At 34.6% G+C, this 15,663-nt stretch overlaps 1 protein-coding gene across 3 annotated transcripts; it reads left to right on the plus strand.

Annotated features, from left to right (window-relative positions):
- Nucleotides 1–396: 396 nt before the first annotated feature.
- LOC137819321 (2-alkenal reductase (NADP(+)-dependent)-like) lies at nucleotides 397–4,898 on the plus strand. Of its 3 annotated transcripts, XR_016516303.1 has the most exons (5): nucleotides 421–834; nucleotides 1,435–1,612; nucleotides 3,482–3,647; nucleotides 4,200–4,282; nucleotides 4,409–4,898. XR_016516303.1 is itself a non-coding variant. In XM_090296476.1 (4 exons), the coding sequence occupies exons 1-4, from the start codon at nucleotides 610–612 to the stop codon at nucleotides 4,785–4,787; spliced, it is 948 nt and encodes a 315-aa protein (XP_090152602.1). In that variant the 5' UTR covers nucleotides 397–609; the 3' UTR covers nucleotides 4,788–4,898. The 3 variants fall into 3 exon arrangements, 2 of the variants coding, with proteins under 2 accessions (XP_090152602.1, XP_090152601.1); XM_090296476.1 differs by lacking the exon at nucleotides 4,200–4,282 and having other exon boundaries at nucleotides 397–834; XM_090296475.1 differs by lacking the exons at nucleotides 421–834; nucleotides 1,435–1,612; nucleotides 3,482–3,647.
- The last annotated feature ends 10,765 nt before the right edge of the window (nucleotides 4,899–15,663 follow it).

Raw genomic sequence — 15,663 nt, forward strand, 5'->3', positions numbered from 1 at the left:
TGATATTTCAAGTAATTTTTATTATTAATAAAATTTATAAATTAGTATACTATAAATTTTTAATTATAATTCATTTATAGAATAGATGACATGTTCCATGATACTTGAGAAGCTATATGTTTTCCCATTTTGTCAAGAATTTAACTCTTATCATTTGTATGAACAAAAATATTGCCTCTTGTATTTTAATAATCTTAAGAAATGAAGCTGAATAATAAATTTTTATCTCTAATATAATTAAATAAAAAATACAATATCTTGTAGAGTCACAACTTAACCTTTATTTGATGTGGTGTTGAATCTGATTACAATCCATATTTGGAGTGATTGTGAAAACACATGGGATAACACATGCAATAGCAATAAATGGTAAGTGTGAAGTTGGCAATAATATTTATGGTAAAGAAAGAGAAGGGAAAATGGAAAAGAAGACAAAAGAACCAGAAACAGGAAGAAAGGTAGCTTGTTGCATCTTTATGCATCGTGCATAGTGCTTCAAGATAAGGCCATGACCCAGTTGCCCTTTCGTTCTCCCATTTGATCCCTCATCATCCATTCCTCTTCACAACACAACACATTGAAACGACACAAACATCATAAACCTCTGAGATGGCGGAACTGAGGAACAGGCAAGTGGTTCTGAACAACTATGTTGTTGGTTTTCCCAAAGAATCAGACATGAGCATTGTTGAAGGAACCATAACATTGAAGCTTCCAGAAGGTTCCTCTGATCTTCTCCTCAAAAATCTCTACCTCTCATGCGATCCCTACATGCGATTCCTCATGACCAAGGAGGACAACCCTTTGGGAATTGGCGCCTACAAGCTTTACTCTGTAACTCACTCACTCTTTCACCACACAATCTTCACTCTTTTCTTACTTACTACATGCTAAATTTTATGATATCAATGCTTTCAGATTTATTTATTATTGTTTAGTTGATATATAAATCGAAGATCCCAACCTCAACCTTAAGAGCCGGTTTTATGAGGTTGAGTTAGGCTTAAAGTCCACTTTATAATATGGTATCAGATTCATTTTTCGAGTCTATCCTAGAGAGTGTTTGTTGGGCTTATCAGACCATCCGCTATCGGGTCGTTATCGGATCACTCATAATATGTTATCTCACGCACGAGCTGTCACTCTCGACGTGAGGGGTGTGTTGGAGATCCCACATAAGTGGGTGCAAACCTCAACCTTATGAGCTGGTTTTATGGAATTGAGTTACGCTTAAAGTTCACTTTGTAAAATCCATCATAACTTTTGATGCTAAATTTTTGCAGTTTTGGTAATGTTCATGTAACAGATTTTTTTTTGGAAGAAATAGGTTAATGCTTAAGTTAAAAATAGTTTTTAAAGAACTTAATAAAGAGAGGTTCTTTAAGAGTAATTAATGTTATATAAAGGTAGGTGGTGAATGTTGAGTAATTGCAGGCATTGACAGGAAATGGTGTGTCTAAAGTGGTGGAATCTGGAGATCCAGATTATAAGAAAGGTGATTTAGTTTGTGCATGGACTAGATGGGAAGAGTATAGTTTGATCCCTTCATCTCAAATACGGTTCAAAATTGAGCACACTGATCTCCCACTCTCCTATTATAGTGGAGTTCTTGGTATGTATATCCTCAACAATTTCAATTCATGGTTTAATGCTACGTTTTATTTTAATATAAATGGTAAAAAATCAATTTCGTCTTTTAGATTTTATATTGTTATTCTAAAATTATGTAAAATAATTTAATATGGTTTTTTTATTAGATTTTTTGACGGTTTTAAGTGGATGATGATTTGACAGACAAAGTTTGACAATTGAAATTCATGTCGTGACAAAATTGTTGGAGTGATATTTGTTCTTTTTATGTAGTTGTCTAGGTCATTTTTTCCTTCTGATCTAGGTGTATTCTTCTTTTATGCTGTGTCACTAATCATCAATATATAGGTATCAGTCTTCATCATCTTGTAGTTAGAATGGATGGAGGTTGCAAAACCATTGTAACTCCTCTCATGGTAGTGAAAGTGAGAGTTCCTTCCTTGCACTCATTTGTCATTGTGAGATTTTCTTTTTATATTGAGAATAACTACAACCATTAAAAATAATGGAAAATAATTTTAAGCATATGAATCCTTGAAAAATAGTTATGTGCATTTTTTTCTTTGCTCGTCTTTTCCATGATATAAGTTATGATATGGTGATATAAAACATGATAAAGAGTTCAATACTAAGGAGGGGCGAGAAAGAAAAATAGAAAAATAATATCATTTTATGAAATTGACTTCTTTTAAAGATCTTACAAGCAAGTTTTAAACAAGACTAAGATCATCCAATCTCTTTCCTTAGTTCAAATGCAAACAAATAGTATTATTACAATTACAATTGTTTCAAAAACATATATAGATAGAATTATCATCAATGCTCAATTTCTTATATGATACACAAATTACAGTAGTTTAATATCTTACTTATGTTCAAGAGAATTGTGAAGGATAATTGTAATATGATTGTTCATGTTTAAAAATAATATGTATATGTAAATGTAAGGATAAGACTAAATAAAATAATCCTTCTACCTATCTTCACTTGACAAAGTGTATCCTAACATTATTCACAACAAAAAGCCTTTTCACATTAAAATACATTATTTTCATTTACAACAAAAGAACATTTTCACACATGAATATATTAATGTCTATTCACCCAACATTGTCTAGTTTAAATGATCACCTTCCTTGGCAATCAATTACTTAGAACACATCATTGACTCAAATAAAGAAGAAAAATCCATCTATGAAATTCAACAACAATCATCATTTGTTTCCTGTCATAATATCAAATTGCATCGCACTACCAAAAAGCGTGAGACGGGTTCACTAATCTAGTTCGTTGACCCGCTTAGACTCGTCCCTCATAACGCGGGCCAACAGTAGGACGGGTTAGCTCGCATAAATAAAACATTTTTTTTTCTGCAAAGAAAAACATATCTCATTTACCCATTATTGTAGTATGACATTTATTTAATTTTATTTGCGATGACGTTGTGCCTTAGGGACTTGTTGATCATGAGGTCTAACTCCAAAAACAATGTATATGCAAAAGCAAAACTTTGTGAATAACATTCTCTCATTCCTTTGATAGTTTGAAGCCTTCTAACACTGATGCTCGTTATTATGCAACAAACATGGTCTTGTAAAATTATCACTTTCCTTATTAAATCATGGTTGAGTAATGTAGCCATGTGATATACTTATTCATGTCGAATTATGCATGCACATTATGTTTCACCTTAATGAAACTTAGTGAGTTTGCATGCAAGCTTATGATGTTGCAAGGTTTTATATAACTATGTTGTGCCTTTTCACCCATATTATTTTCTTCTAGGAATGGAGCTCAACAAGCTTTCATGCAAGCTTTTAGATAGTTTTGCATGATTTTTCATAATTTCGATGTGCCTTTTGACCTATAACATTGTATTTTCTTATCATAGGCATGCCTGGATTGTCTGCTTATGCTGGCTTCTTTGAGGTAGGTTCTCCCAAAAAAGGAGATAATGTTTTTGTTTCAGCTGCCTCTGGTGCTGTTGGTCAACTTGTTGGCCAATTCGCCAAGTTGAAGGGTTGTATGTTGTTGGAAGTGCTGGAAGCAAAGATAAGGTATTTATTTATTGTTGTTATGTATTTGGATAAATGAATAATTAGCTTCAATGTTAGAATATTTATTCTACTGTTTGAAATACCACTCTTTTGAATTAGCTTGGTTGCAACAACAACCAAAACCTTTTTTTGGCTTGAGTAGGCTGATTATAGAATACATTGAAATTTTTTTCTTTCAATTATAATCCTTTAGCAATGTAAACTTTTGAGGCATGTAACATACTTTATTATTTTTCAAGATTGTTGCTATAATTAAAATAGATAAAGTTTGTTTTATTCAATGTATGAGATATCATTTGTTTAGTTTTAGAATTTTCAATTTTTAATATATTATATAATTCAAAAACGTGTATTACTATGTTTCTATGTTCATGTTTGTTTCCAATGTATCCAAAATTCTCACAGCTTTCCGTTGTACCAAGTAATTTTTTTTTTTAAGAGTATTATAAAAGAAAGCATTGATAGTGATTTTTTATGGTTGTTGTGAAATTCTCAATGCAAAAACCAGAAATTAGTTCTCCTTTTACTTATAAACACATGTCTTGTAACTAGGTGGATTTGTTGAAGAATAAATTAGGATTTGATGAAGCTTTTCACTATAAGGAGGAGCCAGACCTCAATGCAACTTTGAAAAAGTTAGTATGTAACATTGTACCAAATGTGATTTTATATTGTTTATTTTCGTAAAGAAAATATGATTGTACCTGATGACACAAACAATACTAGTGAGTAATGATAGTGAATATAAATTTTGAAATCAGGTACTTTCCTGAAGGCATTGATATTTATTTTGAAAATGTTGGGGGCAAGACACTTGATGCAGTACTCCCAAATATGAGACTCCATGGTCGAATACCTATTTGTGGAATGATCTCACAGTACAATCTTACTCAACCTGAAGGTGTAACAAACTTGGCACATCTCATATTTAAGAGGGTTAAAATGGAAGGTTTTCTTGTAAGTGAATTCTTCCATCTATTTCCCAAATTCTTGGACTTTGTCATGCCTCTGATTAGAGAAGGGAAGGTTGTGTATGTGGAAGACATTGTTGAGGGTCTTGAGAATGGCCCTGCAGCGTTGGTTGGTCTCTATAGTGGTCGCAATGTCGGAAAACAAGTGGTGGTTGTTGCTCGTGAGTAAAATTCTATAAATATGTTCTTATTCTGTAAGCTTTACTTTTGATTTTTCCATTTTCTGTTAGATATTGAAACTTGTTTTTATGGTTTATGCAATCAACTTCTATTCTGCTTAGAGTAATTATAGTATATGTTAATTTTCTTTTGAAACTATTGGCGAAAGGACACAAAATCTTAACAAGTAGATATTATTAAGTATTATCATTTTTCAAGGACTTGCTTCAATGTTAGCATAATTTATCTTTATCATTAGTAAATGGATTCTTCACCCACATACTCTTCTAAGTTGGCTTTTAGGATAAACCATCGACTTTGATACGACTATTTAAAATTTTCATCAAGTTTAGATTTTTCATCTCTAGAAAAGTGAACACATGTATTGCAAATAAACACCCTCAAATGATTATAGAAAACATATAATTTCCTTTCTACACTCTCATAAGGACATTACCATCAAGATGAATAAGAAAAGGGTTAATCAAGTCCAACATAGTTCTCAATGTCTCATGCTCGAGAACTTTAGGTAACTTTGCACAAGAGATCGTGTATCGAATTTTATCATTAATTGTGCAATTCATTCTCTTTCCAGAGGTGTCTTGGAATTATTTTCTCAAGCTTGATGTCATGTTGCTTGCAATAGTGGCAAAAATAGTCTTATATTCCCTACTAGTATGTGTTCTAACATTTTAATAACTTTGTTGTTCTCTCTCGACACTTTCATATAAATGCTTTAACACGTCAAGGACATGGTCTTTGTATTTAAAATAAAAGCTCAAATGTTCATTAATAATAATGACAAAAAAAAAACACTAATAGATTTAACATCCATACACTATGAACTAAATCCAAGATATATGGTCTTCTACATGGAGATAGGTGCACAAAAAAAAACTCTATGTTACTTACAAACAAGACACTCAAAACAAGTTTCAAGAAATGTATTTGTAATATAAAGTAATTTATGCATAGTTTTGTAGAACAATCCTCAATTGTATTCACTTGAGTTGTAGACAATTTTGTTAATGTCCAATAAAGAGTATTTGGCTTATTTCCTTTTTCAACCAACAATGTCCCTTTAGTGCGTTATCATTTGCCATCACCAAAAGAATTATGATAACCCATCTTCGTTAAGTACTTGTATATAGATCAACTTGAGACGTATGGATTTACTTTAATGGTAATTGATTAATCTATAATGCATCATGTATCTAATGATATCATACTATGCTTTGACTTTGAATGGAAGGTCGAGGTCTTACTGAGATAGATTGAATTTTGACTATCATAATACAAAACATGTTTTTCTTGTGTTAGTCACAATTCTTGTAGGAATTTTTACATACACGAGAGCTCCTTAGCAGCTTCTATAACAATAATATGTTTTGTCTTTGTAGAAGACAAAGTAATACATTTTTCTAGTTTGGATTTTTATTGCATTTCTCCCCTTGTCATCGTATAATCAAAAGTAGACTCCTTGAAACCTACATCACCAGTCATATCTACATTTGTGTAACCATTCAACATAGGCTTACCACTTTCAAAACATAAACAAACTCTATAAGTATCTTTGAGATACCTGAGTATCCATTTTACAGCTTGTCAATGCTCTTTTCTAGGATTAACAAGGAAATGACTAACAACATCAACAACATGAGTAATGTTTAGTTTTGTACACATCATAACTTATGTTAAATTACCAACTACAGATGACTATGGAATCTTCTGCATTTCTTCTTTCTCTTTCTCATTTGTAGAACACTATTTTGAGCTCAACTTGAAGTGAGATGTCAAAATAACACATCATTTGCAATCAATCAATCAATAGTGTTAAAGATGGTTGCTGCCCCTTCAAGATTGTGTTTGATGAAGACTTATATGTAGTGTTTGATGAAGACTTGTATGTACATTTCACTTGTATTTTTTGCTTTGCTTTAAGTATGTCTTAGGTAGTGCTTAGAGGTTGTCTAAGAGTGGCTTTTTGCTGAGTAACTCACCTCATAACCACTGGCCATGTGATAAGAACAAGCATAAGTTTTCTTAAACTGTTTTTCACATGTTTTACACAAAAACACGTTTACTGCATAAAAATAAATCTGTTCTTTTCTAAATAAACAGATTCATTTTTTTCACTGATGTTTTGGCTAAGTCTTGTAAAAATTAGATTTTGTGCATCAGGTATTTTGACTAAGTCTTCTTCTTTTCAAAACGACTGAGTTTTAAATTGTTAAACTTTCTCTGTTTTCGTTTTGAAAAATAAATTTGTTCATCTGTAAATGAATAGATTCTTTTTGTCTCTGGTGCCATGTCAAGCTTAAACGTTTTTCAGTTTTATCTCAGCACCAGAATGGTTGACTAAAGTCTCCTCACTTAACAAATTCTCTAACTGCTTTTGAAAATAAATCAGTTCATTTTATTTTCAATCTGTTCATTTTATAACAGCTTTAACTGTTTTTCAAAAATCTGTTATAAGTTGGTTTTCTATAAAATGCAAACTTGTTTTCTGAGTTTAATAACGATTCAAACAATTCATACATTTGCAAAAACAAGTTTTGACAGCAGAGAGTTAAGTGTTTTCAAAGGATTAGCATTTGTTCTTCAAAGATTTCAAAAATCACAAAGTGCTTGTTCTTGGTTTGGTTCAAAAGCTTGGTGTGAGGTGCAGCTACTGTTCTAGCAATTTTGCCTACTGGTTTAAGGCAGATCTGTGTATCCTCAATCAGGTGTAGTCGTTTCACATCTCTTTCTTGTAATAGTTTGGTTGAACACTCTTCTTGATAGGTGTTCTTGAAGAGTGGGTGTGTGTGTATGCTGAAATAGGTTTTTTCAGCAAGAGTACCTAAGTTCTTGTAGGTTTCAAGAACAGTGGGAATTGTACTTGGTTGTACTGTGTGTTAGTGATTTCCACCTGTTGTTGGTGAAGACTGGATGTAGCTCAGGTTGAGTGAACCAGTATAATTGCTTGTGTTCATTCTCTCTCACTCTCTGCAATTTCGTTTCTGCATAACTGATAAAACAGCAAAGAAATAAATCTGTTCAATTGAAAATAAATCTGTTCTTTCTGGGCACTGTACATACTGTTCTTGTTTTCTGAAAAAGTTGTTTTAATCTGATAAGAACATATAAAATTTGCTAAAAGCCACTGGAACAGATTGACTGTGATAGGTTGCTCAAGAAACTGTCAAAGCCATTAATTGAACCTTAAACAATTGCTTAGAGTTGAAGCTTGCTGTTCTGTGATTCATTGTTCTTAATTTCTGGAAATTGCTTGACATCAAGAAGAACACTCATAGTCTGTTAAAAGCCACTGGAACAGCTTGTTTGCAAAGGTCACTCAATTAATTAGCATGCTATCAATTGAACCTTAATCACTTGCTTGAAATTGAAGCTTGCTGTTTTGTGTTTCACTGTTTTTCAAATCTGATATTTGTGTGTGTGCTGCTGGAAATTCTCACTGCATAATCTTGTGATTAACCTTGCTGAATTAAAAGCGTTTCAAACAAAAACAGTGCTGAAATAAATCTGTTCATTTTCACATAAATCGATTTATTTTCTGTAAAACTGTGTTAAACACTGCTTCTGCGAGAAAGTTTTAAAAGGTCAATTCCCCCCCCCCCCTCTTGAACTTTTGCACTATTAAACCCAACAATTGGTATCAAGAGCTAGGACTTGTATTTTAATCAAGTTTGTTTGTAATAATGTCTGAGTTCAATGTGCTTTTTGCTGAAGGTTCTGCTGTTAATAGACCACATATGTTTAATGGAATGAATTATGCATTTTGGAAAGTTAGAATGAGAATTTTCATGGAACCCATTGATGCATTAATTTGGGAAGCTGTGGTCAATGGACCTTATGTGCCAATGCAGGTTGTCAAGGATGAACAAGTGGAAAAGCCAAGATCAGAATAGAATGAGACCGAAAGGAGGAAGGCTCAACATGATCTTATGGCCAAGAACATCATAACCTCTGCATTGACAATGGATGAGTTCTTCAGGATATCCCAATGTAAGTCAGCTAAGGAGATGTGGGAAGTCTTGGAAGTGACTCATGAGGGTACTGAAGATGTGAAAAGGTCAAGGAAACATGCACTCATCCAAGAATATGAGCTGTTCATAATGCAACTCGAGGAGAGCATTGCTGATGTGCAGAAAAGGTTCACTCATATTGTGAATCACCTCACTGGTTTGGGAAAAGAATTTGACAGAGAGGAACTCAACATAAAGATATTGAAGTGCCTCGACAGAAGCTGGCAACCAAAGGTGACAGCTATCTCTGAAAGTCGTGATCTGTCAAAGTTGGGAACTGCTGCACTATTTGGAAAGCTGATGGAGCATGAGCTAGAGCTTAAAAGGCTTAAAGAGCAGGAAACAACAGAGAGAAAACCCAAAGGTCTTGCACTAAAAGCAACTGAATTGGATGAGATCAAGGAGGAAAAAGAAGATGCTGAAGATGATGACACAATCAGCCTTCTTACAAAAAGATTCAGCAAATTCCTGAGGAAGAAAAGCAAAAATAGGAACCAGCAGAAAAGAAGGTATCCTAAACCCAATGATTCAAATTCCTCTAAATATACTTGCTTTGGATGTGGCAAAACAGGGCATATCAAAACAGATTGTCCAGACAATCAAACAAGGGACAAATCTGCCAGCAAGAAATTTGAAAGGAACAAAGGAAGAAGAGCCTACATCTCATGTGAGGAAAATGAAGTATCCTCAACTAGCAGCTCTTCAACAGAAGATGAGGAGAACAATTTGTGTTTCATGATGAAGGATGAGGAGTCAAGCTCTGAATCAGTAAGTAATTTTTCTACTGATTCTGATAACTATGATGATTTGCTTGCTGCCTTCAAGGAAACACATGATGAAGCCAATAGGCTAGCTGTAATATGCAATAAGCTGCAAAAGGTAAATAATGTGCTTGCACCTAAAGTAAAAACACTTGAGGAAGAATTGCATAAGGCCAAAACAGATTTGGTAAGCCTTGAACTGACTTGCTTGCATGCCTCTATTAAAAACTGTGAAAACTGCAAAAGATTGGAAAAACAAGTGGAATATTTGCTGAAAACCCTTTCCAATTTCACCAAGGGAAGAGAAAAACTTGAGTCTCTCCTTGGATCACAGAATGCTGTTTTCAATAAGAATGGACTTGGTTATACCCCTGGAAATACAACCAATGTCAAAAAGCTTTCAAGTTTTTTTGTTCCAGCAAAATCAGTTTTTTCAGCTTTTAACAGTGGCAAAAAGGCATCTCATGTAACCTGTTTTTACTGCATGAAATCTGGTCATACATCTAGGTCTTGCATTGCTAGAAAGCATCTTGTTCCTAAGAACTTAGCAAAATGGCTACCAAAGAGAAGGTTTTAATCTGTGCTGGACCCTATACTGAAAAGGGTACCATTTGTATATTTTTTATTCTGTTTTGCAGATTGGAAGCAAGAAAAACCAGTGGTACTTGGACAGTGGTTGTTCCAAGCATATGACTGGAGATCTTACAAAGTTCACCAGCTTAAAGCTCAAAGCAGAAATCTATTCGAAGTGATCATGGGGGAGAGTTTCAAAATGCTAAGTTTGAGAGGTTCTGTGAGAAGCATGGGATAGCTCATACCTTTTCAGCCCCTAGGACACCCCAACAAAATGGTGTAGTTGAAAGGAAAAATAGATCACTAGAGGAACTAGCTAGAACTATGTTAAATGAATCTAAGCTACCTAAGTATTTTTGGGCTGATGTTGTTTATACTGCAGGTTATGTCTTAAATAGGACCTTAATAAGACCAATTCTTAAGAAAACCCCATATGAATTGTATAAGGGCAGAAAACCTAGTGTAAGCCACCTTAGAGTATTTGGGTGTAAATGCTTTGTACTAAATAATGGCAAAGAAAATCTTGGTAAGTTTGATGCTAAATCTGATGAAGGTGTGCACATTGGTTATGCTTTGAATGGTCATGCATATAGATTCTTCAATAAAAGGTTGCTCATAGTAGAAGAATCAATGCATGTTGTTTTTTATGAAACTGATCATAGTATATCTAAAACTGCTGATGAACCTGACAGTAATGAATTTAAATCTGTTTTAAATCAAAATGAATCGATTCATTTTGATACTGCTGATACACATGCTATACAAGAATCTACTGCAGCTACAGGTTTGCCAAAAGAGTGGAAAACCCCAAGAGACTTAACCCTTGATAATGTCATTGGGAACATTGAGAAAGGAGTGTCAACTAGAAAATCCTTGAACAATTTCTGTGAAGCAATGGCCTTTGTATCTCAAGTTGAACCCAAGAATTTGAATGAAGCCCTCAAGGACAGCAACTGGATTTTAGCTATGCAAGAGGAACTGAATCAGTTTGCTCTTAATGAGGTCTAGACTCTTGTTCCTAGAATACCAGAGATGAATGTAATTGGAACAAAATGGGTATTTAGAAACAAGATGGATGAGCATGGAGTGATCACCAGAAACAAGGCTAGGCTTGTAGCTAAAGGGTACAATCAAGAAGAAGGAATAGACTATGATGAGACATATGCACCAGTGGCTCGGTTAGAAGCTGTTAGATTGCTGCTTGCCTTTTCCTGCATCAAAGGGTTCAAGCTATTTCAAATGGATGTGAAAAGTGCCTTTCTAAATGGCTATATAAATGAAGAAGTATTTGTTTCACAACCACCAGGTTTTGAAGACCATCAACATCCAGAATATGTGTTCAAACTCCAAAAGGCTCTTTATGGACTCAAGCAAGCTCCTAGGCAATGGTATGAGAGGCTAAGTGATTTTCTCACCTCACAAGGCTATGACAGAGGCACATCAGATAAGACCTTGTTCATTAAGAAGAAAGGAGATGACTCAATTCTAGTACAAGTATATGTGGATGATATCATTTTTGGATCAAACAATGGAGAATTGTGTGAAGCTTTCGTGAAAGTCATGAAGAGTGAGTTTGAAATGTCAATGATGGGTGAGTTGAACTATTTTCTAGGTCTGCAGGTCAAACAACTCAAGGATGGCATTTTCCTAAGTCAAGCTAAGTATTGCAAGGATTTGCTGAAGAAATTTGAAATGGACAAGTGTAAACCAATCAGCACACCCTTCTCAACAAGCTGTCATTTGGATCATGATGAAGCTGGAATTTCTGTTGATGAAACCAAATACAGAGGACTCATAGGATCACTACTGTATCTCACTGCTAGCAGGCCAGATATAATGTTTGCAGTGTGCATGTGTGCAAGGTTTCAATCTGCTCCTAAAGAATCACACTACAATGTTGTCAAAAGGATTTTGAAGTATTTGCAAGGAACTAAAGAAGTTGGCTTGTGGTATCCAGGTAATATTTCATTAAGCTTAACTGGATATTCTGATTCAGATTTTGCAGGTTGCAAAATTGATAGGAAGAGCACAAGTGGAACCTGTCATTTGCTTGGATCAAGCTTGATCTCATGGCAATGCAAAAAGCAGGCTTGTGTAGCTCTTTCCACTGCTGAAGCAGAATACATTGCAGCAGGGAGTTGTTGTGCTCAAACTATATGGCTAAGACAACAATTGAATGATTTTGGTATCTTACTTAACCATATACCTCTGCTGTGTGATAATACAAGTGCAATCAACTTAACCAAAAATCCTGTCATGCATTCAAGAACCAAACACATTGAAATAAGGCATCATTTTCTAAGGGAACACATATCTAATGGAACATGTGATATTAAGTTCATTGGTACTGATTTACAACTTGCTGATTTGTTCACAAAACCATTAGCCAAAGATAGGTTTAATTTTCTGCTTAATGAATTGGGTATTATAAATGTCAATTGTACCTAGCAGTGAAAAATTAAATCTGTTTATTTGCAATTGAATGTGTTTATTTTCTGCATTGATATGCATTGATGACTAGGAAAGAGAAATTCTGATCTTTGACTGCTTGACTGACTTAGTGGGCATTAACCTCTGTACCTTTGACGGTTTTGGTCATGGTTATGTAACCGATTTGATGGTTTGGGTGCTCAATAAGAATTTGAGTGTATGCATCGTGACCCTAAATATTTGGTGCATATTTTCAAAGATTCTCTGCACAAATTCAGAGCATAATATCTTCATGCATATCCACTCATAACTGCCATATCAATCCATTTATTCTGCTATAAATCTGTGTGAATACTTGCTACCCACATTGGCCATTCTCTTTCTATTCTCACCATTTGAAACCTAGAAAAGAATTCAGGTCCAAACATGGCTTCGTCTTCAAGACAAAAACAGAAAAACAAGGGAAAGCAAACCACTTCTCAAAGAGTACTAGAAGGTTGGTTCGCTGGAAATGAAGAAGGCATCAATGCCTATATTCACGAGACAAGCAGGAAGCAGATCAACATACCCAAGGTGCTGGATTTCAACTGGCTGAAATCTGAAAAATTGGTAGAAACAAGGGCTGTGTTGAAGCACCAGAAATTGAAAAAGATGCTGGAATTAACGAGTAATGTTTATCCTGACTTGGTTAAGGTGTTTTATACTAACCTCACATTGGATGGGAAGAATGTTGTCTCTTATGTGAAAGGAATCAAGATGAAGATCACAAGTGAGGTGTGGAATTCTGTGGCTGGAATAAAATATGCTGGACTGAAAGTAGGGAAAGGAAATACCAGTGGAATTTCAGAATTCAACAAGCTGCAATATTATAAGAGTTGCATGAGGAATCCTACAGAGAGTATAAACAGGTTCCATGCAGGGCATTTGAACCTCACTCCACGTCTAGTTGCATACATCATAGCTTGGCAACTGATTCCTAGAGGGACAAACCATGCTGTCTTACATGAAGAGGATCTCATTCTCCTATATTGCATCATGAACCAGATTAAGGTAAACTGGGTGTTCATTGTCAATGAACACATGCTCAAGTCAAAAAGGTTGGCTGATTACAGATTTCCCTATGCTATTCTTGTTTCCAAATTAATTGATTACTTTGGTGTTGATGTTACAAATGAGAGAAATGACCCTATCAAAGCTGTAAGTGAGATTGATACTTCAACTCTCACCAAAATGGGTTTTCACAAAATTGAAAACAAGTGGGTGGTTCTCAAGGAGAAGGACACTCAAGCAGAACATGAGGATGAGGATGAAGCTATTCCTATGGATGATGACTCACCTGCTGCCCAATCTGAACATGAGGAAGTTGCTGCAAATGCCATAGTTGCCTATCAAAGTCCAGAATACCGTGGAGAACCAATGTCTATGTTTGAGAGGCAAGTGTTGTATCGTCTTGATGTAATGTCTGCAGAACAAAGGGCACACTTTGAGACTACTCATGCAAGGTTCCAACACCTTGATAATCAGATTGAAGGAGTTCAGGCACAACTTGCAGAGCTTTACTACAAGGATCAGTAGTTTTTTTCTGCTTTTAATGCTTTCTTTATCAGTTTTCAAGTCTCTGTAATGTTGAACAATTTGGTTTTATGTTTCTGAACTATTATGATTGTGGTTTCTGCTTTATATCCCTTTATTCCCTGTGCTTATATGCTGTTTGATGAATCCAAAGGGGGAGAAAAATAGCTCACCATGCTAGGTAAAGCTAGCTGAAACAGGGAGTTAATTCTGCACCTTTAAACCAATTCTGTATGCTATGCAATACTGCTGTTTTTTCTGGTTTAAAATCTGGTACAGTGCAGGTGCAATTCTGGTTTAAAATCTGGTGCAAGTACTTAAAGCAACAAAGCTATGAGGTTAGCTATGGGGATTTGTCTCCATCAAACAGGGGGAGATTGTTGAAGATGGTTGCTGCCCCTTCAAGATTGTGTTTGATGAAGACTTATATGTAGTGTTTGATGAAGACTTGTATGTACATTTCACTTGTATTTTTTGCTTTGCTTTAAGTATGTCTTAGGTAGTGCTTAGAGGTTGTCTAAGAGTGGCTTTTTGCTGAGTAACTCACCTCATAACCACTGGCCATGTGATAAGAACAAGCATAAGTTTTCTTAAACTGTTTTTCACATGTTTTACACAAAAACACGTTTACTGCATAAAAATAAATCTGTTCTTTTCTAAATAAACAGATTCATTTTTTCACTGATGTTTTGGCTAAGTCTTGTAAAAATTAGATTTTGTGCATCAGGTATTTTGACTAAGTCTTCTTCTTTTCAAAACGACTGAGTTTTAAATTGTTAAACTTTCTCTGTTTTCGTTTTGAAAAATAAATCTGTTCATCTGTAAATGAATAGATTCTTTTTGTCTCTGGTGCCATGTCAAGCTTAAACGTTTTTCAGTTTTATCTCAGCACCAGAATGGTTGATTAAAGTCTCCTCACTTAACAAATTCTCTAACTGCTTTTGAAAATAAATCAGTTCATTTTATTTTCAATCTGTTCATTTTATAACAGCTTTAACTGTTTTTCAAAAATCTGTTATAAGTTGGTTTTCTATAAAATGCGAACTTGTTTTCTGAGTTTAATAACGATTCAAACAATTCATACATTTGCAAAAACAAGTTTTGACAGCAGAGAGTTAAGTGTTTTCAAAGGATTAGCATTTGTTCTTCAAAGATTTCAAAAATCACAAAGTGCTTGTTCTTGGTTTGGTTCAAAAGCTTGGTGTGAGGTGCAGCTACTGTTCTAGCAATCTTGCCTACTGGTTTAAGGCAGATCTGTGTATCCTCAATCAGGTGTAGTCGTTTCACATCTCTTTCTTGTAATAGTTTGGTTGAACACTCTTCTTGATAGGTGTTCTTGAAGAGTGGGTGTGTGTGTATGCTGAAATAGGTTTTTTCAGCAAGAGTACCTAAGTTCTTGTAGGTTTCAAGAACAGTGGGAATTGTACTTGGTTGTACTGTGTGTTAGTGATTTCCACCTGTTGTTGGTGAAGACTGGATGTAGCTCAGGTTGAGTGAACCAGTATAATTGCTTGTGTTCATT

Source organism: Phaseolus vulgaris, chromosome 10, assembly GCF_051622355.1.
Source record: "Phaseolus vulgaris cultivar YP4 chromosome 10, ASM5162235v1, whole genome shotgun sequence".
Lineage (NCBI taxonomy): Eukaryota > Viridiplantae > Streptophyta > Magnoliopsida > Fabales > Fabaceae > Phaseolus > Phaseolus vulgaris.

What these genes read in the sequence shown, in the direction of transcription:
- LOC137819321 (XM_090296476.1), top strand. Translation starts at nt 610, where the DNA reads ATGGCGGAACTGAGGAACAGGCAAGTGGTTCTGAACAACTATGTTGTT. An exon ending in CTATTATAGTGGAGTTCTTG is followed by an intron (nt 1,613 to 3,481) that starts GTATGTATATCC and finishes TTCTTATCATAG; the next exon opens with GCATGCCTGGATTGTCTGCT. An exon ending in GTGCTGGAAGCAAAGATAAG is followed by an intron (nt 3,648 to 4,408) that starts GTATTTATTTAT and finishes TTTTGAAATCAG; the next exon opens with GTACTTTCCTGAAGGCATTG.